This window comes from Cydia pomonella, chromosome 11 (genome assembly GCF_033807575.1).
Source record: "Cydia pomonella isolate Wapato2018A chromosome 11, ilCydPomo1, whole genome shotgun sequence".
NCBI classification, from domain to species: domain Eukaryota; kingdom Metazoa; phylum Arthropoda; class Insecta; order Lepidoptera; family Tortricidae; genus Cydia; species Cydia pomonella.
This window is the reverse complement of record NC_084713.1, coordinates 19,111,817-19,139,653: the sequence shown is the minus strand read 5'-3', so window position 1 is coordinate 19,139,653 and position 27,837 is coordinate 19,111,817. Positions and strand designations below refer to the sequence as shown.

The 27,837-nt window shown below is 39.5% G+C and overlaps 1 protein-coding gene across 1 annotated transcript; it reads right to left on the bottom strand.

Moving 5' to 3' along the window:
* Positions 1-51: 51 nt before the first annotated feature.
* LOC133522488 (laminin subunit alpha-4-like) lies at positions 52-26,723 on the bottom strand. The gene is made up of 10 exons (XM_061857838.1): positions 26,703-26,723; positions 23,352-23,511; positions 18,191-18,314; positions 17,663-17,874; positions 17,467-17,577; positions 17,132-17,292; positions 16,255-16,494; positions 14,532-14,687; positions 2,533-2,773; positions 52-525 (listed from the first exon to the last, which is right to left on the bottom strand). The coding sequence occupies exons 2-10, from the start codon at positions 23,464-23,466 to the stop codon at positions 212-214; spliced, it is 1,674 nt and encodes a 557-aa protein (XP_061713822.1). The 5' UTR covers positions 23,467-23,511; positions 26,703-26,723; the 3' UTR covers positions 52-211.
* Positions 26,724-27,837: the final 1,114 nt, after the last annotated feature.

The following is a 27,837-nucleotide window of genomic DNA, read 5'->3' as shown; positions in this document are numbered from 1 at the left end:
AAGATTTTTACACTTTTTTAAATTAAAATATTTTTTATTTTATTCGTTCCGTTAAAAGGTGTTGCGTGAAATAATTAATTTTCAGGCAACCAAGGCCGATAAATATATACCGTACAAACTAATGTAGGAATACATACAATAATAACCATCTTGTTATCTACGTATATTTTGCTTACATATATTTCATTTTTCGTTTTGTCATATCAAAAAACTAATCTACCGGGCAAGCCCCAATATGCACATTTTCATGCGCAGCCGTCAACGGAATCTTTACTGGCTGATCTCTAATCTTTATATTCCGAATACATCCGGTGTAGCCATACTTGCAGCGTATGCCACGCAAGCGGGAGACAGCCCTCGTGTGCCCGCCGATGAAGATGGCAGACCGAGTGTCTGTGGAGAGACCGCTGTCATCGTGAATTTCGAAGTCGCTTGTTTCCTCGTAGTATTCGCTAGTTTCTCTCACTACGGTGTCGCTAAAGTGGTTGTCTACGCCGACGGATACTGTGTTACCGAATTTGAGAACTGAAAACAATTAACACAAGTGTAAAAAGTGTATCATTGAAACATCTTGACACGTACATTTATTTAATACATTTGCTACATTAACATTAGGGAAAAAATTACAATAAAATAACCGGCCAAGTGCGAGTCGGACTCGCGTTCCAAGGGTTCCGTACATCACACGATTTTTAAATAAGTGGCTCTGCAAACTGTAAACCTCACTGTTATTTATTTATTATAGACTTAATATATAACTAAAAACCGCCTATAGTAAACACCCCAATAATGAAACAGGCACCAGTAATGGAATGGTATAGACAAATCCTGTAAAACAAGTATTTACCATCAGTTTTTAATCGCTGGCAACATTTTACCATGAACAAGAGTCAATGAGCTGCTTTAGATTAGTTTTTCATTGACATATGTCAATTTGATTAGAGTAAATTAAACTTAACTCAACTTTTTCCATTCAATGAAACTGGTATTTAAAAAAAACCTGTTTACGTATTTAAATCTGGTGACAATGCAATATTATGGTACCATCAAGCTGATCTGATGATGGAGACAGGAGGTGGCCATAAGAACTGTATTAATAAAACAACGCAACCTACTTGTGTTTGGGGTTTTTAGAATTGTCTCTATGAGTATTAGTTGCCTTTGGAAAGAAAAGTACAGTCAGCAATAAAACCTTGTACCAAAAATGAAATTTTTACCAAAAACTTATTTTACAACCTGTCTGTATGAACTGTCCAATTTCAATGATTTTCAATCTGGACTCCTCAATTTTTTTTATTGCTTACTGATTCTATAACCGTTCCTTTGTAATTGCAATCAATAGGGCCTCATTTCTTTTCTTTGATAGAAATGCATATGCATTATTTTCGTTTTATTTAGATTTATCGTTAAACTATTTGTACTTATTTGCTTAATTTTATGCTATTTGTAAAACTGTCACTCAAAAAGAATTTTAACTTTTTTTTGTATAAGCTAGTTTTTGCAAAGTGTTACTTGTTACTTTTTGACATCAATCAATAAGGATATTTGGACTAGGGCTATAACCGCGAAAATCGAATTTCGTCAATTGCGGGCACTTTCTCTGTCACTCTAGTTACGTCTTAGTGGGAGTAAAAGAGAAAGATCCCGCAATTTACGAATTACGATTTTCGCGATAGGCCTCTAGGTCCTATTGTGGCAATATCGCGATCAATAAGGCGTTTTGCACTAAGTAACAATACAATTAAATGGTTTTAACTCTGAAACTAGGCGAAATGTAAAAAAAAATGATCAGGAATAATACTGTCAAAATCTCTCGGGTTCCTTAATGTGGGCACGTTGTATATTATTTCCTTAATGGCTGTATTGCAAACTGTCATAGTTTTACGAATTTTTATATGTGGCACTACTGATGTTCACGGTCGGGTGTCACCCCTAAATGGGTGACACCCGGGGCGGACAACCCCTGCCCCCCCCCCCAGCTACGCCACTGCTCCTACCTCCTATCTCCATCATCAGATCAGCTCGATTATCTTAGAAGTTGTTGAGGAAACAGATGAACCTACATACATATATATCTACAAACATACTGGCTCTGGCTTTGGGTCACAGATTTACATATATGTACCAAATTTCAACTTTATTGGTTTAATAATTTCGGAGGAAATAGGCTGTGACAGACGGACAGACAGACGTATGAGTGATCCTATAAGGGTTCCGTTTTTTCCTTTTGAGGTCCGGAACCCTAAAAATACTAATTTTAATCATTCTGGATAATAATCGTGAGGAATCTGGACTAAGGCTATTTATTAAATCTGTAAAGTCTGTTATTAAAACTAGGTTATTTACAAAAAAAAAGTTTCTTATAAACTGATCTACAAATCTCAATTACACATGTTTTATCTTTTTGTCCTAAAATGAATGCTTTGAAAGGGTGAAATGGGGTTAAGAGTTAGCGACTGGGCGACGTTTAACTTCTACGTACACGAAGTCGTCAATAGAGGCCAACAAACCATTCTAAATATCAGAACTTACCCTGGATCGTATGCCAGTTCCCATTGCACAGCGAAGTGTTTCTAGCTCGCAATAGGTCGTAGCTCGCATGGAACTCTCCGAGCCCGTTCTCTACGCGAACTATGACTTCGCCTTCCATCAGTTCCAGTGTCAGGAAGTCTTTCATGCCGTGGACAGAGAAAAGCAAGCCCGTCGCGTTTCGAGGCTTGATGTCCATGGAGATGGTGATGTTGATTCCGACGTGAAAGCCGGATTCAGAGAGCTGGGGAGGTATCAAAAGGTTAGATTCGACCATTTTTTTCAAAGACGAACCCTTTTGTTAAATTGCTAATTATTATCAAAATTATAAATCTCAGAAACATTTAATTTTGACGTAACTGGTGACCGAAGAGCTGGCGGCTTCCTCGCACAACGTATCAGTATTGCGATTCAACGAGGAAATGCCGCCAGCATCCTTGGTACAATGCCTCAAGGGCCTATTTTGGATATAAGCTAGTTATAGTAATCTTCTGTATATATCCATTATGTATATTGTTATTGTAAATAAATATGTTTTTATAGCACTTAAAAAAATACACTTTAAGAGCCCGGTATCGATTTTAAAACTCGCGAAGATACGACTTTTACACAGTAACTGAACGCCGGCGCCGACCGCAGGTGCGCCGAAACAACGTGACCGCCATAACAGTATTGATACTTTCGCAACTTACGCATAATATTTAGTTGGGTTAAAATAAAACTTTCGATAAATTTTGTATATAATCGTTAGTGTTGAAACAAATATTGGGCTATGGCGAGAAACTGCCTTATTATTTTATTTTTTTAAAGAAATAAAACTGTATTCACAGTTTTTTTAATTCACTGGTGCTGCCTGGGAATCGAACAGCCTAAAAATAAAAATAAAACTTTTGCTATTTTATTCCACTAGTCGATACAGTTTATTTTAATGTTAAAAAAATTCCAAGAAACATTAGGTCTTACACTCATCTGTCATACAAAATATCCATAAAATCGAACATTTGGTCTCGATTTCCGGACGAGGGAAGCGGATTTAAAATAAAAACCGGTAAGGCGCGAGTTCGTTTTACTCGCGCACCGAGAGTTCCGTACAAACTTTGACGTGTAACTATAAAAGCGAAAAACTTTTGATCAGAAGGACCTATACTAAGTATAATTGTGTACAGCGCCATCTATCGGCAAATCGTCTAACTAATTTGCACGTAATGCACGTATGTTGGTTTTTCTACGATAATTCTTTATCATGTAATCCGATTTTAAAAATAGTTATTTAATTTGAAAAAAGGTGCCTTTAATGTAATCTCATAGAAATTCCAAGTGTAATAAACACACGTAAAGTTGGTTAAATTGCATACTAAATTCGGAAATATTTTTGTTTAAGATTTTAAGGACGACACGTTAGCTAGGGTCTCCTTTTTAGCTTGGGCAAAACGGCTTTCATGACAGATACCTACTAGTAATTTCTGTACAAATACATAACTGTGAAATGAGAACCAAGTCGCTGTTGGTCCGCCGACAAAAAAGTTGAAATCTATATGGGTTCCAAGTTCTGTGATGATTAAAATCTTGAAATTATAAAGGATTCGACTTGGATTAATTTGAATTCCACGTTTATAATACCTATTACTACAGTTGTAATGTGATTTGTAGACATAAAGCTGATCATTTTTGACCGGTATTGTTGCACCGACTTCAACCATATCAGTTGGTAACGCATTTTCTCCTTTTTGAAGTCGGTTTACTTTTTTTGTAATAAGTTTTTATTTTACAGAATTGCTGGTGGCCTAGCGGTAAGAGCGTGCGACTTGCAATGCGGAGATCGCGGGTTCGAACTTCGAACCTGGGCTTCTACCAATGAGTTTTTCGGAACTTATGTACGAAATATCATTTGATATTTACCAGTCGCTTTTCGGTGAAGAAAAACATCCTGAGGAAATCGGACTAATCCCAACAAGGCCTAGTTTTACCCTCTGGGTTGGAGAGTCAGATGGCACTGATGGCAGTTGCTTTCGTAAAAACTAGTGCCTACGACAAATCTTGGGATTACTTGTTAAGCGGACCCCAGGCTTCCATGAGCCGTAGTAATATACAGGGACCGGACCCGCTTACCCTAACCCGTTCAAAAACCCGGGTTATTGTAAAGCTGTGTTCCAAAAACCGCTTCATTTCGGTAAGCTTTTGATTGGCTTACCGGTTAAGAAACTAATCCTTTTTCACCTCAGCAGCTCGAAAACGGATACATTGCTGCTTAAAAGCAGTGAGCAAAATCGCATTTTGCTCACTGAGTGAGACAAAATGACATTCAAGTGACCTTTACATTCGAATGTCATTTCAACATGTGGGGCTTAATACGAGTTCGAAATACCAGGATTCTATTCGCTCTGTCTCTTTCTCTTCGTTAGTAAAAAGAGTGAGACATAAACTTACGAAATCCTGTCAATCGTATACAGAACTCTCATAATAGACTCACCTTAAAAAAGTTAAAATTAATCGTTCCGAAACACGTAAGCCTATGAAAGCAAATGATTTGTCAGTACAATTGACTTTAAAATATAAATTAGAATTATGATAAATATACTAATATTCAAATATTTTAACTTTTCTAGTGTAAAATATAATCACCACAGCCGAAATTACTCACAGAATAATACTTGAACACGTTTTTACAAACCATTTTTATTATTGTTTTCGAACAGGTAGGAGGTATCCGAACGCTGCTCATTATTAAAAAAAATGCGCGGCTCTTCATAGCCGTTTCAAAAAAATTGTTACTTGTTCTAACGGTTACTGTCGTCATATTTAAGTGAGTTTATAATAATAGAAAATGAGTGATAGTAGTGAGGAGGAACTAATTTTAACCCCTCAGGAGTTAACAGATACTATAAAGAATGCGGAATTAAGTTTCCTCCCGGATAAATCTCGGGAGAAGTATTTGAAAGCGTACGATAATTTCAACAAATGGAGAATGGAAAAGGGAGCAAATTCTTTGTCGGAAACTGTTATTTTATCGTATTTCATACAAATGTCTGAAACTAAACAAGCTTCTACAATGTGGAGTATTTTTTCAATGTTGAAAGCTACATTAAAAACTAAAAACGACGTGCACATAGAAAAATATTCCAAAGTCGTAGCATACTTAAAAAGGATCTCCGTGGGATATAAATCCAAAAAGTCTAAAGTCCTTACGGCCTCTAACATAGAGAAATTTATTAATGACGCTCCGAACAACTATTTTCTAGCGGCAAAAGTAAGTACCTTGTTGGGTTGACAAGTGTGATTATGATTGATAAGGTTTAATTTTAATATTTATATATACATAATGGATATATACAGATGATTACTATAACTAGCTTATATCTAAAATAGGCCCTTGAGGCATTGTACCAAGGATGCTGGCGGCATTTCCTCGTTGTATCGCAATACTGATACGTTGTGCGAGGAAGCCGCCAGCTCTTCGGTCACCAAAGTTATTCGGTCATCACGAACCTTGTCAGAATGCACGAAGGTTGATAGGTATTAGGCTGTAGCCGCGCGTTGAACGTTGAAGTTGACGTCTTTGGCTATCAAAAGGATATACAAATAAAATTTGTTATTGATATTTGTATTTTAATTGTTGTGTTAGCAATTTTTTCGGTTAAAAATTGCAACTTTCTTTCAATATAGGTATGTGATTATTTTATTGCAGGTCATCCTCATAATTGGTATAAATGGAGCATGCCGCACAAATGAACTCTTAAATCTTACAATTAATTCAATTGAAAAGCATTCAGATACATTGATGTTAATAAAGTTGCCAAATACAAAAACGAATATTGACAGGTCCTTTGTTGTTCGCGACGAGTACCTATGTAGAATTAGTAGAAAGGTATAAATCTTTACGTCCTGCAAATACAAAGACAGACCGCTTTTTTCTGCAATATCATAACGCCAAATGTACCAGGCAACCAATGGGTATAAATAAACTAGGTGGGACGCCCCGAGAAATCGCAACTTTTTTGAAATTAGCTGAACCACATCTTTACACCGGGCATTGCTTTCGGCGTACATCGGCCACACTTTTAGCAGATTCGGGAGCCGACCTCACCACCCTAAAACGCCATGGCGGCTGGAGGTCTAACACAGTAGCCGAAGGCTATATCGAAGATTCTGTAGAGAATAAATCAAAAATCTGCCAACGAATAGTAGAATCCATACATGTGAAGAGCTCAGACCCTTGGTCGCGTCCGGGAACATCGAAAGTTATTTCACACACACGGCCTCAAACACGACCGGAGTCGAAGCATCAGGAACATCCGGGGACATCGAAAGATATCCTGACAAGTTCGACACGATCGGAGTCGACACCCTGGGAACGGCCGGGAACATCGGAAGAAACTTTTACGAATTCGACACGACCGGAGTCCCCTACTTTTACCAACGATAATGAAAATACGGATGCTTCCCATTCTTTCCAGTCACAAAATACGCAAATTGCAAATATAAATGTCCCAAACAAAAAGATAACTTACCTGTCTATATCCAACTGCAATAACTGTACCTTTAACTTTTAATTTGCTATATAATATACGCATAATATACTAATACTGGTTTAGTTTCATTCTATTATGTTTCTTTTTTTTCTTATAGTGTTGTTCTCACTGTTGAGGTGAAAAGTTGTATGTGCGACACGAGACCAAAGTTATTTACATTTCGTGACTTTTGAGTCCCTCACTACGCTCAAGATTCTAAATTAGAATCACTCGCTATGCTCGTGATTCTATTATAGAATCTTTCGCTTGTTTGGGACTCAAAATTGTCACTCGATGCAAATAAGAACTTTGCTCTCTTGTTGCACAAATAACTATTATTTGAATTAATTCAGGTTAGCGCTTACCGATATTAAAAACCCGGGAAAGGGTTATCGCTTCAAGCGCTGATTAAATACGAACAAGCTGTTTTAGCTTTTACGTAAATTGCATATGGTCTATTAACGTAGCGCCCGACGCGAAACACGGCGGTTCCATTCCCTACGTGCGCGTGCGAGTGCGCGGCGCGGCGCGGCGGCAGTCGGTATTTGTCAAAGGCTTTGTAATTTGCCGACCTAATATTGCTAATTCAAACAAAAGTGTACGTTAAGTCAAGTAGCGCACAACGTAGATTTCAAAACACATGCTAAGGTTTAAGGCAAATTACCTAATATGGTAAGGCGTTGCATTGATTTTGGTATATTTTTGTTTAGTACCTATTACTCCTATTATTGTCACTTTCTTTATCGTTTGCTGTCTGTGCACATCTCCTTTGTCAGTGGAACTCATCAATGGCTTCTAATAATTTTCTCGAGTTAGGGCTCATTTTAAAGGTTTTGACGAGTTCTTTACGATACTCATGATGGAGAGGGTCTGATGGTGGAATCGGAAGGTGTCGATGGAACTCATAGATAACTACTAGTAATGCTATCGAGCTTGGGCTGATTTTAAATGTCTTGATGAGTTCTTTATGATACACATAGTGGCGAGGGTCTGATGGTGGAATCGGAAGGTGTCGATGGAACTCATCGATAACTACTAGTAATGCTATCGAGTTTGGGCTCATTTTAAATATCTTGACGAGTACTTTACGATACACATGGTGGCGAGGGTCTGATGGTGGAATCGGAAGGTGTCGATGGAACTCATCGATAACTATTAGTAATGCTATCGAGTTTGGGCTCATTTTAAAGGTCTAGACGAGTTCTTTACGATACACATGGTGGCGAGGGTCTGATGGTGGAATCGGAAGGTGTCAGTGGAACTCATCGATAACTAATAGTAATGCTATCTAGTTTGGGCTCATTTTAAAGGTCTTGACGAGTTCTTTACGATACACATGGTGGTGAGGGTCTGATGGTGGAATGGGAAGGTGTCGATGGAGCTCATCGATACCTACTAGTAATGCTTTCGAGTTTGGGCTCATTTTAAAGGTCTTGACGAGTTCTTTACGATATACTTGGTGGTGAGGGTCTGATGGTGGAATCGGAAGGTGTTGATGGAACTCATCGATAACTACTAGTAATACTATCGAGTTTGGGCTCATTTTAAATGTCTTGAAGAGTTCTTTACGATACATATGGTGACGAGAGTCTGATGGTGGAATCGGGACTATCAGCGGAACTCATAGATAGCTCACAATAATGCTATCGAATTAGGGCTCATTTTAAATGGCTTGATGAGTTCTTTACGATAATCATGGTGGCGAGGGTCTGATGGTGAAATCGGAAGTTGTCAATGGAACTCATCGATGACTTCCCATAATGCTATCAAGTTTAGGCTCATTTTAAATGTCTTGACGAGTTCTTTACGATACACATGGTTGAGGTTCATCATTTTTGAACACATTCCCTAAAACCTATAAAACGACATCTATGACAACTTTTATGACAAGTTGCATGGCCACCATCTTGGATTCCAAAATAGTCATGACTTTCGAAATCCGCACTCGGTAAAACCTAAAAACGACATCCATGATGACTTATATGACAAAGTGTGTGGCCGCCCCCATGGATTTCAAAATGGTCATCATTTATGAAATTGGCACTCCCTAAAACCTATAAACCGACATTTATGACGATTTTTATGACATATTTCCTGGTCGGCATCATGAAATCCAAAATGATCATCTTTTTCGAAATCCGCACTCTCTAAAACCTATAAAACGACATCCATGATGACTTTTATGACAAAATGTGTGGCCGCCAAATTTGATTTCAAAATGGTCATCATTTTCGAAATGCGCACTCGTTAAAACCTATAAAACGACATCTATGACGACTTTAATGACAAATTGCATGGCCTCCATCTTGGATTCGAAAATAGTCATCATTTTCGAAATCCGCACTCCCTAAAACCTATATAACGACATCCATGACGATTTTTATGACATTGTACATGGTCACCATCTTGGACTCCAAAATGGTCATCTTTTTCGAAATCTGCACTCCCTAAAACGTATAAAATGACATCCATGACGACTTTTATGACAAATTGCATGGCCACCATCTTGGACTCCAAAATGGTCATCATTTTCGAAATCCGCACTCCCTAAAACGTATAAAACGACATCCATGACGACTTTTATGACAATTTGCATGGCCGCCGTCTTGGATTCCAAAGTAGTCATGATTTTCGAAATCCGCACTCCCTAAAACCTATAAAACGACATCCATAACGATTTTATGACATAGTACATGGTCACCATCTTGGACTCCATCCATGACGACTTTTATGACAAATTACATGGCCGCCATCTTGGATTCCAAAACAGTCATGATTTTCGAAATCTGCACTCCCTAAAACCTATATAACGACACCCATGACGACTTTTATGACTTACTGCATAGCCGCCATCTTGGATTCCAAAATCGTCATCATTTCCGAAATCTGCACTCCCTAAAACCTATATAACGACACCCATGACGATTTTTATGACATTGTACATGGTCACCATCTTGGACTCCAAAATGGTCATCTTTTTCGAAATCTGCACTCCCTAAAACGTATAAAATGACATCCATGACGACTTTTATGACAAATTGCATGGCCGCCATCTTGGACTCCAAAATGGTCATCATTTTCGAAATCCGCACTCACTAAAACGTATAAAGCGACATCCATGACGACTTTTATGACAAATTGCATGGCCGCCATCTTGGATTCCAAAATAGTCATGATTTTCGAAATCCGCACTCCCTAAAACCTATATAACGACACCCATGACGACTTTTATGACTTACTGCATGGCCGCCATCTTGGATTCCAAAATCGTCATCATTTTCGAAATCTGCACTCCCTATAACCTATATAACGACACCCATGACGATTTTTATGACATTGTACATGGTCACCATCTTGGACTCCAAAATGGTCATCTTTTTCGAAATCTGCACTCCCTAAAACGTATAAAATGACATCCATGACGACTTTTATGACAAATTGCATGGCCGCCATCTTGGACTCCAAAATGGTCATCATTTTCGAAATCCGCACTCACTAAAACGTATAAAGCGACATCCATGACGACTTTTATGACAAATTGCATGGCCGCCATCTTGGATTCCAAAATAGTCATGATTTTCGAAATCCGCACTCCCTAAAACCTATATAACGACACCCATGACGACTTTTATGACTTACTGCATGGCCGCCATCTTGGATTCCAAAATCGTCATCATTTTCGAAATCTGCACTCCCTATAACCTATATAACGACACCCATGACGATTTTTATGACATTGTACATGGTCACCATCTTGGACTCCAAAATGGTCATCTTTTTCGAAATCTGCACTCCCTAAAACGTATAAAATGACATCCATGACGACTTTTATGACAAATTGCATGGCCGCCATCTTGGACTCCAAAACGGTCATGATTTTCGAAATCCGCACTCCCTAAAACCTATAAAACGACATCCATGACGATTTTTATGACACAGTACATGATCACCATCTTGGACTCCATTCATGACGACTTTTATGACAAATTGCATGGCCGCCATCTTGGATTCCAAAACACTCATGATTTTCGAAATCCGCACTCCCTAAAACCTAAAAAACGACATCCATGAAGACTTTTATGACAAATTGCATGGCCGCCATCTTGGACTCCAAAATGGTCATCATTTTCGAAATCCGCACTCCCTAAAACGTATAAAGCGACATCCATGACGACTTTTATGACAAATTGCATGGCCGCCATCTTGGATTCCAAAATAGTCATGATTTTCGAAATCCGCACTCCCTAAAACCTATAAAACGACATCCATGACGATTTTATGACATAGTACATGGTCACCATCTTGGACTCCAAAATGGTCATCTTTTTCGAAATCTGCCCTCCCATAAACCTAAAAACCGTTTTACATGACGACTTTTATGACTGCATGCCCGCCATCTTAGATTCCAAAATCGTCATCATTTTCAAAATCGGAACTCCCTAAAACCTAAAATGATGATTTTTATGACAAAGTGTGTGGCCGCCATCTTACTAAAACCTGTTATAAACCGGATACAAACAAGCATCTATATAGTAAGTCAACATTAACGAAAAGTACTTTTACAGTACATATGGTGCTACTTTATAGCACTAGTGCGAAAACTAGCATATTACGTTACTGTGTCGAACATTTTAAGGGCCATATGTACTGTAAAACGTTGTACGATACATGTGCGAATAGGTAATTCGCAACTCGTGTCGATTTAAAACACTCCCTTCGGTCGTGTTTTAATTTATTGCCACTCGTTTCGAATTTCCTATTTTTCGCACTTGTATCGTAATGTACTATTACGTCAGTAGTTACAATATAGCTATCGAATTAATTACGTAATGCCCATCTCTGCCGCGGTGCCGCAGCGGTGGGGGAAAGGCGCGGGAGAGGGGTAAGGCTTACCCTAAACCGAAAGGTTACCGGTTAGTACACGCAAAACACAAACCGAATCAGCTCCTGTAAGCGGTAACCACTTGTTACGATTAGGTTAATCTGAATAATACGGGTTATCATTATTGTTGGGTAACCGGTTGAACGGGTTACCCAAACGATTAGCTTATCATATGAAGGGGTTACCCATTCGAACGGGTAAGGCAAATGAACGGGTTTTCCGGTCCCTTTTTAAGAAGTTTTTATTTTACCAATTTTAGTTTTAAGGCATTGTTAAGCATACTCTTGACCACCTCCCGGCCTCATCATCAGACTCTTAGTACAGTCAGCATCAAAAGTAGCGGATCAAATAACGTTTCATAAGTATTAATTCTGGAATTAAGGTTAAAATTTAAATATATACCTAACTTGACATGAAATAGGATCTAGATGTAAGTGCAAACAAATGGTTGTAAAAATATAAATAATAAGTGTGACATAATATATAAAATTAAGACTAGATATGTGATTATAAAAATATATGCATGCATAATAAGTACCAAATAAGTAGATTCACGAATAACGATTGAGATAATTGTAAATTAAAATATGTATGACATTGCAATGCCCTGCCAGGGCCCTTATGACTCTGAATGTACTTAGTTATTAAGATCTGTACTAAACTATGGTTGCAATAAATAAATAACTAAATGACTAAGTATCATTCTGTAACAGCTTAACAAAAAGTGATGTCTTTAACATAGAACAACTAAGACTGTAAAATATATACTTTTGAGCATGAATTTTAGAAATTTATCTATATTTGGAAAAGTTATCTGGAATATCAGATAGTTTTGGTGCGTTGTTTCATCCGCTACTTTTGATACTGACTGTATCATCTTGTGATAAAGATCTTGTTGAGACGAATTGAACGAGCCCAAACATGAAGTGGATTCACGATCAGGTTGATGAGTACTCTTGACCACCTTCCGGCTTCATCATCAGACCCTGAGTACCACCTCGTGTCAAAGCTCTTGTTGAAACGAATCAAATGAGCCCAAACACTAAGTGGATTCACGATCTGGTTGATGAGTACTCTTGACCACCTTCCGGCTTCATCATCAGACCCTGAGTACCACCTCGTGTCAAAGGTCTTGTTGAAACGAATCAAACGAGCCCAAACACTAAGTGGATTCACGATCAGGTTGATGAGTACTCTTGACCACCTTCCGGCTTCATCGTCAGACCCTGAATATCATCTTGTGTCAAAGATCTTGTTGAGACGAATCCAACAAGCCCAAACACAAAAAGGATTCACGATCTGGTTGATGAGTACTTTGGACCACCTTTCGGCTTCATCATCAGACCCTGAGTACCACCTCGTGTCAAAGGTCTTGTTGAGACGATTCAAATAAGCCTAAATACTAAGTGTTTTTGTAAGACGGTTGATGAGTATCATCTACCACCTTCCAGCTTCATCATCAGGCCCTGGGTAATAAGGTGTCACAAGTATTGTTGAAACAAATCATATATATCATCATATCTACCATGTCAATTTTAGGAGTATAAGGTAGAAGTACTAGTGCTCGACGCTGCACTAGTCACCGACATGGGCACTTTATTTCATGGAAATATAAGTTAAATTTGAACAACGAAGATTTTTCTGCATTCGAACTTAATCCTTGTCACTTTGACATAAAGTACCCATGTCGAGTACTAGTGCAGCGTCGAGCACTAGTACTTCTACCTTAATACTTACAAATTAGATTAGAGAATCAAATACAATACAAGGATCAAATCGCAGGTAGTCGCAGTTTACAAGCACACAGTAGAGTGATACCACTCTGTATATACACGTCGTGCGACGCACATAATGATAAATAACTTCGTAACAATCAACATGTTACGAACGCGTCGGCGCGGAGCCGAGCGACATAGGTCTTAACTCTACAAGCGCTCCCGCGATACTAGGACGCGAGCGTGTGGCACCGGTAATAATACGACGAGAAGAGGCATTTTTAAAAAATCATCAAGAAATTATAGTGGTCATTTATACAAAATGATGTATAAGTACAGTTTAAGCAATTGTTGTAGATTGTATAAGTATCAGATTAGGTTGAAGCTAAGTCTATTTTCAGAGAATTTGTCACTTGTTCTGAAGTAATTTCTGGAGAAAATTGATTTCGTCTAACTTTCATTACTACTAGGTAACTAAAGTTGAAGTACAGGACATATGTGTAATACAAAATTACCATTTTTAGCAGTCCAAACTTTACGAAATTTACAAATAAGAGCGTTAAAATCAGTGCTTTACGCGCGTTTACCTAAACGTCCATCAGAAAAAAAATTACTATTTAAGTGAGTCTGTTTTCAAAAAAATGATTAACTAAAATGAAAGATAACAAGACGACCTAAAAAAACTAGTACTTATTATTTCTAATAGTTAACAAAAGGTGTACAATTTCATGCACTAAATCTATCAATTTGACATTTTTGCGACTAAAATCGATACCGGCCTCTTAAACTTACAACATTATCATATATGCCAAGATTGGCTCCACTATACTTCAAAAGACTGTTGGGTGTAATAGTTCCGAGTAAGTACATTGCTTATAATATAGATATTTAGTTTACCATCAAGTAGTTGCTAGTGGTCTTGGTCGAGGGTCCGAAGTACACACCGTCTTCTACATTGTCACTGTATTGGAGAGCGTACACTTTTTGTATCTCGGCCTTAAATCCGTTCATAATGAGACCCTTCATACATCCCTTGAACGGCTGGTAGAAGTCCTGGAAATGTTAAGTTACAAGGAATCAAACTAAATGCCATCGATAACATAACTTGTGAAAAAAAAACCTCGCAACTCAGTTCTTCTACTTGTGAGGTATCTCACATTGTTTCATGCGATTGCCAAGTCATTCTCTTTATTTAAAACATAAAAGATTTTAAATATTGATATGGTCACTATGAGATATTGTTAGGTTAGCTAATTACGTAACAATAACTTAAGACAGAAGGTCCCTTAAAGAACCCTTGAAGGTCCCTTGAAGTAGGGACTGAATAAGTTAACCGACTTGGTATTACATGGATCTCACATTTTTTTACGGTAGAAGAACTGAGTTGTGAGACTTGTTTTTTTTACAAGTTATGTTTTTGATGGCATCTCATTTCTTTTTGTAGATAGTCCTACTTCTTTTTCCTTTTCGGTATCTTCTACTTCTTGAATTCCATAATATTATTACATATGTACAGTAGAGTTCATAAATATGTATACATTTCTCACCTTATTGTAATGGATTAAGGTGAAGAAATGTATACATATTTATGAACTCGACTGTACACTGATTCATTCACTGCAAATGTAACTTTGTAATCCTATAGAGGTACATTTATATGGGATTACACCTTGATTTATACACTTAAATACTAATTGTATTCTAAATTTGAAGCTTCTATGTCTGCTAGAAGTACCTTAGAGTTTTGATGATCGGTCAGTCAGTGAGTGAGTGACAAAGTTAAGAAACTTTGACTAGTTATAATTCTTAAAGTACTAGTTCAAATTGAATGAAATTTTAAATATACTGCGTTTATGCAATGCCTGCTTGGTTACTGAAAATTCAGGCTTCTAGTTTTATCCACAAGGAAGTTATAGGGGGGGTCGAAAATGGCCTGAACTGCTTCGAGAAAAGGATGTTACGGCCGTGCCGCTTTTTTGCTTGACTTGGCGGGGGCACTGCCGTGCCCCCAGATTCAAGTAGTAGTAGTCGTCTCAATAGTATAGTAAACAACTTCTGTTGTACTGGAGATGGAGAGGTTGGTGGGTTAATTGGGCTTATTTGTCCCAAAATGCAAAATGCGCGCCCCTGTCCCGCAGGGTTGATCGCGCTGCCGGCGGCGCGGCGTGGCGCCTATGCTCAGCAGCGGGCGATAAAAGTCTAATAAGACGATGTTTAGACGTCAACTTCTTCTACTCAGACCTTATCCCATTTACTTGGGGTTGGCCCTCCCTGTCCTCTTCTTCCATTCTGCACGGTTCAGTGCCAGGTGTGCGTCATTGGTCCCTTGCACTCTCAGGTTTTTCTCCACCGTCGTTAACCAAGTGGCAGGTGGACAGGTGGTTGGATGATCATACGTCAACAGCTTAATATAAACGTAGGTAGTTAGACCTATTTTTAAACAATCGTCAACATCTTATCATAGTCATTTATGCAGCTGAATGTGACCGTGCCGTGGCCGTGAACGTAACTGTGCCTCTACTTGGCACTGGAGTAGCTGACCAGCTACAGTTATCACACTGCTGATCTTCAATAACGCTGTGGCTCGGAGCGGAGAGAACACAGTAATTAATAAACTTACCCCAAAATGCGTCTTCGCGCTGTCATTGTTCCTCAGGCCTCCGTAGTAGTACGGAGCAGCCAACGGCAATGGGAATTTGCAGGTGGTGTTCGTCTCACCAACCACCTGGTTGTCTACTGTCAGTCTCCCGTAGCCGTCGTTGCTGCGGCTGGCGGTGACCGAATGCCACTCTGAGTCGATGTAGGTGTCCTGGGATATGATGGTGGCATTGTCACCGACACAGTTGAAAGTGAAGTGGATCTGTAAAAAATGGTTTAAATGAGGCTAGATACCAAATACACAATTGCAATTGTCAACAACGATAGAAGTATTAATCAAGTTTAAACCGTCGTGAGTCTACTTGGGCCTTCTTCGAGATGTACTTACAGCTGTCAACTTTCGCGTCCGCGTCAATTTAACACGTTCTACCAAACCATTCCACGTACAACCAAAACTCATTAATTGAAAAAATATGTAAACCAAAATCAACTTTGTTTTATTATCACACCAAGGGCGTGGCCAGCCAGTGAACTAAGGAGGCCTAGATACATTGTATATAAAATTTGAGCTCTGGGGGAGGGGGCAATCTTCCCACCCTTCGGAAACTGTCGTCGTTTTGGCCGCGTTGGTCGTAACCAAGTCGCGCACTGGTGGTTCTAGAACGACCAAACACCCGCTGTCCGCGGCGTCCAGCGTCTATAACCAGCCGCTGCTCGCGCCGTCCGCGGCGGGTGAGAATGACCGAGGCCTTAGTGGTTGAAAATGGAGATCTAGAGGCTCCCCGATACATGTCGCGCGAGTACCTAACTAAAAAATACGTGAATTAAACTTTAATATTAGCTTAATGCTACAAATATTCACTAAAGCTTCCGTGAATCTGCAACATCGATAAACTTACTTGACCATCCTTCATATAGAGAGCTAAGAACTGCTCAGGAGGTTGCTTGGCGTAGAAGATCAGCCCGCCATGCTTGTCGGAGGTGCACAGTGTCACCGTCAGATCCAGTGCCGGCCCGTGGGGCAGCTGGGCGTACTCGATTCGGCTGTCCTCGCGGGTGCCTGTTCAAAAACGATTCATCGTTATAAATATATCAAACGATAATAAAATTAGAGTCTCGCCGCTCTATATAACGCATTCACCAGCTTTTGTCCTTGTTCAAAACTTGATATAGTCGTCAAGTGGTAGTCATTTAATAAGTTTAGTCTAGGTACTGCCGTTTTACTGCCACTTACCGAACCTAAACCCTTCATTAAGCCAAGCCAGCGTACATCCCCGAATCGGTCGGAGCGTCGTCGGCTGAAGCGTTGTGGTTGTCGGTGGAAGAGTCGGCGGTGTGGTTGAGACTGGAGAAACATACAAGTTTCAGTTTTAATAGTTTTATTTGAAGATTGAAGTAAATTTCAACAGTTACTTAGTAAAATCACTGACCTGGTGTTGTCATCTCACATTTGTGGAAGGTCGCTCCTCGAAATATAACAGGTCCTAACCAGTCCGGAAAGGCTCCGTCAACGGTTACCTTGGCTATGCAACCTCGGAAGGGAGTGATGGTAGAGGCCTTGTAGGTCATGTTGGTAACCGCGTTAAAGTTTATACCACCTAGGAAAAGGACTCCGCTTGGTATCCCCTGATTAATGTCAGAACTGAAATATGGAAGTAGATAATATTTTATTTAATGTAAATTCTCAAACATGACGGAACGGGAAAATGGAAGGTAAAAGTATAATATTATAACTCTATCCCTTTGTGGAAGAGCGGTTGTCACTTAATACATACCTGTATTCTTCCTGAGTACTTAAAAAGAGGCACCAGCATGGATATTGAATATATTTTATTATCTTAGTTAAGTTAAATATTTAGCGGTAGTAAAACAACCGTAAATTTAGCAGTGCGTGTTCCACAAAGGACTATTTGGAATGGTCATGTAGAAGTTGTGGTGTTGTAAGACTTTGAACTTACCGAGTCTTGACTCTCAACCCAAGTTCGGCTGCCAAGTTGACTGTGACGTCGTGCCATTCCGAGTCGTCGTACACCGTGTCAACGGTTACCACTGAGTCTCGTAGGCTCATAACCACCAGTTTGCCTGTGAACCAGATAAAGTTTATGCAGAAATATTCTTATCTCTAACTTATCGGAATTTTTATACGACCTACATTGTTTTATCATTATTCTGACATCATCAAGCACAAGGTGGAAAAAATACGTACTAGACTTTTTTTTATTGCGGCATTATTGTTAATAATTTTAACAAACCTTTGCGTTTATGTATGATAGCGAAAAGAAGAATATTTTGAAGTTTGAAGATAATAAATAGGTAGGTACTTTTATTTTTTTTATTCAGATACCTTACAAATGAAACTAAAATTTCCAGAAGTGATTGCATCGAAGGGCATAGGTAAATTTGGGAACAAACAAGCAAAATTTTATAATTGTGTAAGCCATATGGGGGTTAATTTGCAGTAAGCGGTCCGAAAAATAACTAAAATTTTGGTGTTTGTCGTTGATGTACCCTGGGAAGGCTTCGTCGAGGATGGGTGAACCTAAAAGGAAAAGCGAGCTAGAATCTAGAATTTTGATGTCTGGACTGGAGCAAACTTTTGGAAATTAGAAATTGATGTGTCTTTTTGGGAATTGTCTAAAAAATATAGCTCACATTTTGAAAAATTTAATGTCAAGCCTATTTTTGAGAATTCTGTCATAAGACTTTCTAGGTCTTTGAGAACCTCGTCGACTTTACCACCTAGGGTACCATCGTCAAGATACCAAACATTAAATTTTGAATTTAGGCGCTCTATAATTGGTTGGATAGCCATACTAAAAAGCGCTGGACCGAGAGGGTCGCCTTGCTGACAACTGACGGAAGGGAATAAGAGATTATTTTTGAAAAGTAACTTGGAGGGGTTGCTGTAGCACTGCCATATAAAATTATAAAGTTCAGGATTTTTTTCCTTGACCTGGTGTCAGCAAGGCGCTTCGATCGACCGAGTTAAATGCATTACGTACATCTATCTACCTTTTGTAAGACCTCGCCTTCCTTTCTTGAAGTGAAGGCACGTAGGGAGTGTACCGCTGCTTCGCACCCACCTTTAGAGCCGAAACCTAATTGAAGTGGTTGGAAGTAATCCCTTAGTGTGTCTGATACGGCTTTGCAACAGGTTTTAGCTGCCAGGCGGCGATAGGTTGTTCCTACCGCTATGGGCCTAATGCCACCGTCCTTCTTTATCAGCGCACACAGGTTGGCTCCGTATAGAATGTTAGTGACATCCAGGTGAATTTTGTCCTACAAACATGTGGTTAACCAAGGATGTAAGCTCTTTTAAAAGGGCCTCGCGGGCTTCGCCGCAACTGTCACCAAGTAGGTTCTTGAGATGTTGAGGCGACAGACCGTCAAGACCACCTGCTGAGCCATTGGGAAAGGAGAAAACTGCGGCGAGAATCTCCTCGGGCGCTACCTGGAGGCATGGATCGGAAGGGCCGGGAGGATCGGGTAGGATGATGGCGTTGGTATCGGGGTTCGGGTGTACCTTTAGAGAAATTAGCCCAAATGGCAGATAAGGCTTACGAAACTAACTCATTGATGGCTACACCTCATGCATCAGTCGCGTCGACATCTTCTGTTCTGCCTTCGATTGTCGACGATAATTAAGCCAAAAACTTGAAACGTTGACTACGAAACTAGAAGCGATGTCAACAACTACACGACGACGCGACTCTTGACCGAAAACATAGTCTGGTTCCCGTTCTGCTTAACGCAACCAGTCCAGAAGTCGATTCCGTGCAGACAACGACAGACAGTACTGCTGGTATCACTCCACCTTCGGTAACAGAGCAGATAAGTGTATCCCACCGTGTAGCTACCCAAAAAGCTAGATGACCAGTCGCTCCACGCGAATGGTAAGCTTAGTGACGAAAACGCTGAGTGCAATTCTATGTCTATCCGTTTGTTCGTCACAGATGCTAAAACTAAACTTCAATTTTTGATCGACACAGGATCAGATTTGTGTGTTTTCCAGTGAGCTTTTTGCGTGGACCAAAACGTTGTCGAACGGACTACGAACTTTTTGCTGCGAATAATACGGTTATTGCAACCTATGGTTATTTGAGTTTGTCACTTGATTTCGGTTTACGGTGCATTTTTGTCTGGCGTTTTGTGGTTGCGGATGTAAGCAAACCAATTATAGGTGTAGATTTTTTACCTTTTTACGATTTGTCGGTAGAAATACGAAACTCACGCTTAATAGACAATACAACTTCGCATGCATCAGCCGGTGTTGCTGCACCTGTTTCTTGTCCGAAAACTAAACTTATCACAGGTAAATCTGCCTATTGTATGTTGGCGGAGTACCCTGATATATTGCGGCCGATTGGTAGCCCGCACAACGTATTTGCAAACATATCACGCAGCATTTTATACCGATATATATTTTCGCGATCTAAGCGACTAGCACCGGATAGTTTAAATTGTGTGAATTTGAAGATATGGAGCGTACGGGTATCGCGCGGCGTTTATGTGTCACGCAAACGATACTTGGACGGAATCTTTTCCACTTGTACTGCTAGGGATGCCTAGAAGGTGCCTGGAAGGATGATTTAGCCGCGTCTACCACTGAACTCGTTTACGGGGAAGCGCTTAAACTACCTTGGGAGTTTTTCAACAAACATTCAGTTGACTATACAAATTTGTTGCAAGGTTACGTCTACACATTAGAAAATTGCAGCCTTCGGCTGTAGCTCGCTATGGTACTGCAAAAGTTTTTATTTTTAAGGACCTGTCTACGGCTACACATGTATTTGTAAGACAAGATCTGGTGCGCAAATCACTAGAGCCCCCTTATCGGCCCTTACTTAGTTTTGGAAAGAAATGATAAATATTTTGTTATCAACATTTCAGGAAAGGCTGTTTCTGTTTCAATCGATAGAATCAAACCAGCGTACTTCTTGTCAGATGAACCAGGTAGTTCTAGTGCTTTTCCAGTTCCCGGTGCTACAGCAGCACCCACAATAGTTTCTCCTACTCCTCCCGTCGCCGAACCTAGGAAGACCAGCTCTGGCCGTCAGGTTTGGTTCCCTTTACGTTATCGACTCTAAGGTCTGGGGGAGGCTGATGTGGCGAAACTATTTGGTTGTCTTACGCGAACGCAGGCCGCTAAGCCAATAATATATCTTTTATGTCAGATGTCATATGTATATTAATAACTATTGACGTTTGTTAGTCGTATACCTCGAAATCAAAAAATCCTTGTAGCTTTTCACCTATTCGCGTTTCGCCGTGATAGCCATGCTTTGTTGTAGCGTGTAATATCGGTGGTATAGTTTGTTACTCGCATATATTTTTAATAGATTTTTACAACAGTAGCAAATTTTGATGTAGCATGTATTATCAATAGCCTATTTAGTTAGCCGCAAATATTTTTAGTCGCTTTTTACCTGGGTCGCATATTGTTGTAGTGTATTGTATTAATCGTAAAAAAATTGGCTATATCACTGGGATATAATAAAAATACGGTCGCTTATTGACCTCATTGTTACAGCCATACATTAACCGGCTTTGGAGAATTTGTTGTTTAGGAAAGCAAATATACTATGAATTTTATACACCATTTTAATTGGCGACCAGAATCATAATACAAGAAAAAAACTGTTTAGAAATTTAGAGATCGCGGCGAAATGCGAATAGGTGAAAAGCTACAAGGAATTTTTGATCTCGGGGTATACGACTAACAAACGACTATTGATTGTCAATAAAGACTACGTTTCCTTGTTATTTCCCAAAAGGGATTTATTTATTCCTATCCAAGTTGTAGTCCCACAGAACTCTGTAGGGTAAGTGAGAAGGTGCTTCCAGGTTTCTGGAGAGTTCTGATTCACGGCAGCTTTCACATTTGCGGTGAGTTTTTGAGCAACCAGGATACGCGCGCTCCGAGGGATTCGTTTTATAATAGGAATAGAATTTTTTAAGCTACCTAGAGTTTCCGAAAAGGGTGGTTGACTAATGTCTGACGTGCTAGAGGTATTAGGTGCTGGGAGAGAGATGGATGGCGTGCACCCGGCTGATCTGTTATTGTGGATCTTGGCGATGTGATGTGTACGTTGAGTCCTCGTTACCTTTGAAAACGGCCTTGTGGGCATTGTGGGTACTGGATTAAAGGTTCTGCAAGTGAAGTGGTAGGGGCGGCATTTAAATTGTTTTGTGTACACGAATACAATACCTGGACCAATTATAAGCAAAATACATACAAAACATATTATCAAAACACTGCAAATATCACTTTTCAGAAAGTTGTGCATAAAAGTACTGAAGTGAAACTGTAGTAGCACATCATTTTCAAAACGTAAATAAAAACATTTCTTGATTGCGTTGATCGACGGCGGCTGTCACGTCCATGTAGGGCCCCGAGAAACGCGTTTAGCCTTCCGCAGAGTATTAATTTGCTATTCTTATTCTTTTCTTATAATACTCATAAATAAAACAAGCGATTGATGCGAATAAAAATCGTAAAATGGCTTATCTTATAATAAAAATTATAATTTTGAGCCATGCTTTTCCGTTGCTAGGCAGTTGACATATCGCAACGCCCAAATTCCACTTCTCGAACCACTCGCTACGCTCGTGGCTTTGCCCCCTTGTAGAACAAATAACTATTATCATATATATAAAAAAAAAAAATTAAATTAAATAGAAATCAATATATAAAAATTGACGAATTTAGGGCCAACCTGTGGATAGTGAAATTATTATACATATCTGGTGACTAGGATGAATACGTTTCATTTATTCCTGTGCAAATCTTTCCGTGGAAAAACATGCACACTATGCACAGCTAATATGAGGATTTCGGATTTTTATGCCCATGTCCTGAAATTGCTATGGAAATAAGGCTAATGTTTGGTTAGAACTTGTTTCAAGCTGTAACAGATAGGCATATTGTACCGGAAATCGACCTTAGTGGGGCCCTCGATCTAGTGAACCGTTGTCCGGTAAGGACGCAGCTATAAGTAAGAGCATGTGAGAGCGATCTCAACAGATATATACTGCTGAATGGAGCAATGTCGCGGTCCAATATGCCCGATCTGTTACAGCTTTTCAACTTGAAGGGCCGCAGATGTTTTATTTTCTTACCATTGATCATTGAAAGTGTTGTCGGCGTTTGCGATTGGCTGAAGTACATAAATATCAGGCCCTCGGGTTCGTTTGTTTTTAACTTGAGGTTTAACCACCGAGCTTGCGTCGGCATTTTAGTGTATTGTAGGAAACTGTGTGCGCCTGACAGCGATACCAACTGGAAAAAATATAAACCCGTTTAATCGGACTTGGATCGGTGACTTATCGGATACTATACTACCTATAAAAATAATGGGAATACTAGTTCCGTATTCTGCAGTTATAAGACGGTATGTCCTATACCTGGCCCCCGGTTCTCATTATATTATTTTTTGAAGTGAAAACTTCTTTAGCGGCGCTGTGCACTTTTTGGGATGGGGAAAAAATATTAAACTCGCGACAGGTCACGTGACCGACAGATTCGACAGATTGAAAATTCGTAAGATGGACACGTGACGTAGTCGTTGAAATTATGGATCAATGCAGTCAAGAAAAAATGCTTCACAAACATGTATACCCGTCCTTAGCTTCCTTACGAATTAGATAATGTGTCAAAAAGAGATGTGAGATGTGTTGTTATTCCTCATTTTTGTAGGGTGTCACAAGTTGAGTTAATTACTAGGGATGTACCTTTTTTTTCTCCACATTATATATATCTCTAAAGCTCTATACATCTGTCGTTACGACTTCATGGGAACGAGGACATTAGAGTGTACTTGTCCTCATAAGGATCCCAAACAATGGCACCATACTCTAATTTGCTGCGCACATATGCGTTATATAAAACTTTAGCCACTCCAACATGAAACTGTTTACATATCCGCATAACAAACCCTAATGTTTTACTCGCCTGCTAGTAATATTAACATGTGTGTGAAAGTCAAATCTATCAACAAGAACTAAGCCCAAGTCGCGGATTTCACTAACTCTTTCCAAGGTGGCATCGGCTAAACTATACATATTATTGAGTTAGGAGTGGCGAACGTTTGCGTGAGAAAGTTATCACCTTACACTTGTTCACATTAAAAGGTAGCCGATTTAACACACTCCACTCAGCTGCAGCATCAATATCAGCCTGCAATCTCGCACTGTCAGCCATACTACTGATACCTAGGAACAGCTTAAGGTCATCAGCAAAAAGAAGGCATTTAGCGCTGCGAGTTACATCAGGCAAATCATTAATCATAAGGAGAAACAGCGTAGGCCCTAGAGTACTGCCCTGACTAACTCCAGACCGGGTGTAGTAATCGCTTGATTCAAAACCGCTCACCCTGACATACTGTTGCCGGTTGGACATGTAACTAGCGAAAAAATTTAAATGTTTTGGCGTAAACCCAGTTAGCGCTAGTTTCCCCAACAGAATGTCGTTGTCGACCAGGTCGAAGGCCTTCCTGAAATCGAAGTACGCAGCATCAACCTGCGTCCCTCATCCATCTCTTTACAGACATAGTCAGCGAGATCCACGAGATTAGTTGTTGTAGACCGGGACTTACGGAAGCCGTGCTAGCTAGAGTGCAGACGATCAGTCACCTGACGACTTATGTGGCGATTAAGTATCGTTTCGAAGACTTTCCCGAACACTGGTAGAACTGCTATAGGTCTATAAGATGTAACTTGTACACCGTATGTTACCTCAGAACTGAATCGATAGGGACCGTGCACGTTGTAGTGTCTGCCATTTTGTGGCCTGCATTGGAAACATAAACATGTACATTGAAACTTCACGCCACAGCAAGTGCTGCCGTTCTCGTACGTTTTTTTGTGCATCAGTAGGTTCTGTCATCTTACATTGGAAGCATAAACTTCACAATTACACGTCGCGCCAAAAATCTGACGTCTCCTGTGCTGCCTCCTACAGTTTATACACGCTCCTTATTTAGAAAATTATTTATTTGAATAAAAATAGGTAAGTAGACATTTAGGAAAAATATAAAAATTCCCGCTTCGGGCAAGACTCTAACTTGCAACCTTTCGGAACACCGGTCCGACCGCTCTTAACAACTGAGCTGCCGAGATTGTACAGAAGCGTGTGAATCTTTCAATTCCTTCCTTTTTGTCTACACGCCTTAGGGAGGCATAGCGACAGTAATGTTTTCAGGGGAAACATTAGTAGTATTTTTTTCCATACAAACGTTCTCGACTTTTTTGTCTCTGGATTTTGGCCCTAGATGATTTTTTTTATATGAGTTCAATATTACCATTACTTGTGTCTGTACATTTTGCTTTTTTGATACTCTGGTTTTTATAAGACCTAGTTACTTCAAACAGCGCTCAAAATGGCCAAAAAAATGCGCCGTAAATATACGCCTAGCATACAAGATCGGCATTAACAAACGCAAAAATCAAAACGGCCCGACACAGATAATTTGTTTGTCATTATTTATCCCAAACTTTCATTACGATTGGTTAAGTGTTGGATGAGGAAAATGTCGAGAACGAAACCTCGATTTCTGAGATTTTTACGCAGGGTTTCTCGCCTAAGCTGCAGTTGTGCTTGTCGCACAAATTTTAGGAGCCGAGCCGGTGAGCGCGACGGAGATATTATCTAAAATTCTCAAATCTGAGAAGGGGCACAGCTGGTATTTCCTCTTAACGGCGCTGGAGTTCCAAGTTACATTGAGATTCACCAGTAACAATGTGCTAACACTACTAACCCAAACTAAAATATATTTTTCTACTCGTCGACTGTAATGAATGGTTGAATTAAGATTTCGTATATCAAACTATTATTGCGTACTTTTCATATATGGGCTCCACTCAATTATAAGATTAATTTCGATACGCTGTAGTCAATTATAATTTTTTTTACCAATCATGTGCCGCCGCGATCCCATAGAAAAGACTAAGCCCGCACCGGGCCACTCCAGAGCTCCGGTGATGACGTAATGCTTTCCATAGAAAACGAAGCGCCGGAAGCTCCGGCCCGGCCCTGCCCCTGTGTAGCGTGAGTCAACCTTAAACGGGCGTGGGGCGCGGGGCGGGAGTTGCGCGTTTATGTCTACATTTTTGTCTACTGAGATACTTACCAATTTTCATTAATTATTTAGGTTTTATAGTAAAAGAGTATTATTTTAGATGACTCGTATAAAAAGTATTGTATACAATAGTGATATAATCAAGCTTTTCAATCTCGTACCTTACTTAGGCAACTCAGCAAGCTTCGTTGCCTAAATACGGTACTCGACTGAAAAGCTCTCTATTATATCACGATTGTATATAATACTATTATCAACCAGATACGTCTGCGAGCGATACTACAATTTTTGATATTGAAGAAAAAAAAGAGATATTCACGGCTAAGGGCAAGACTAAGCGCGATATATTATATCTATGAAAGATTTCCTATAAATCGCTGCCAGCAATACTTACATTCTTTAAAACGAATTCACCTGAATCTGAAACAACACATTTTTTGGAATATTAATATAAAGGCAATGAAAGTAGGTACCTTTGTTTAGTAATTAGTAGTTCACCCCGAATGTGAGAACTCGGTCGTTCCTTATGCAAAGGTTGTCCATCGCGGTTCAACGTGGCAACGCGGCAAGCGTGTTGGGCTCTTTTGTATCTGGAGGGACGCGGGGCGAATTTCGTTAATAGTTTTTAATTTAGGTTAAGATTTTTGTAAGTAGATTTTTATTAATAATTCTCAAAGAAATTACGTACTCATCAATTTAGCAAAAAAACGGCCAAGTGCGAGTCGGACTCGCCCATGAAGGGTTCCGTACCATTTATGACGATAAATAAAAAAACACTTACTAGATCTCATTCAAACCAATTTTCGGTGGAAGTTTGCAAGGTAATGTACATAATATATTTTTTTTAGCTTTATTATTCTCTTATTTTAGAAGTTACAGCGAGGGGAGGGGGACACACATACACACACACATTTTACCACTTCGGAAGTGTCTCTCTCGCAAACTATTCAGTTTAGAAAAAAATGATATTAGAAACCTCAATATCATTTTTGAAGACCTATCCCCTATGAACCCTATTAAAAAATACCTACTTCAAAGGGAGGTCAAATCTTCACATCAAGAATTACTTAGGGCCCCTTGTACCATCCCACTAACCCGGGGTTAAGCGGTTAAACCGTTAACCCAGTGGTAAATCGTACTGGTAACCACGGTAACTCCAGGTTTAATCGGTTAACACCGGGTTAGTGGATACATTTTTTGACCTCCGGGCGAAAAGCGTCAACTTTCGGCACGCTGCGCTAAACGAAGTTGCCGCTTTCCGGCTCCGTCGTACAGAAAAATAGTACTCACACATTGGCAGTAAATAAGAAACCCTAAAAAAAAACATTTCTTACTTTATTAAATAAATAAATAAATATTATAGGACTTTATTACACAAATTGACTAAGTCCCACAGTAAGCTCAATAAGGCTTGTGTTGAGGGTACTCAGACAACGATATATATAATACATAAATATTTATAAATACTTAAATACATAGAAAACACCCATGACTCAGGAACAAATATCCATGCTCATCACACGAATACA

Coding starts and splice junctions, on each gene's coding strand:
- LOC133522488 (XM_061857838.1), bottom strand. CDS start 23,466: ATGCCGACGCAAGCTCGGTGGTTAAACCTCAAGTTAAAAACAAACGAA. Junction 14,688..16,254: donor GCGCGAAGACGCATTTTGGG/GTAAGTTTATTA, acceptor TAACATTTCCAG/GACTTCTACCAGCCGTTCAA. Junction 526..2,532: donor GAACTGGCATACGATCCAGG/GTAAGTTCTGAT, acceptor AATTGTTTTCAG/TTCTCAAATTCGGTAACACA.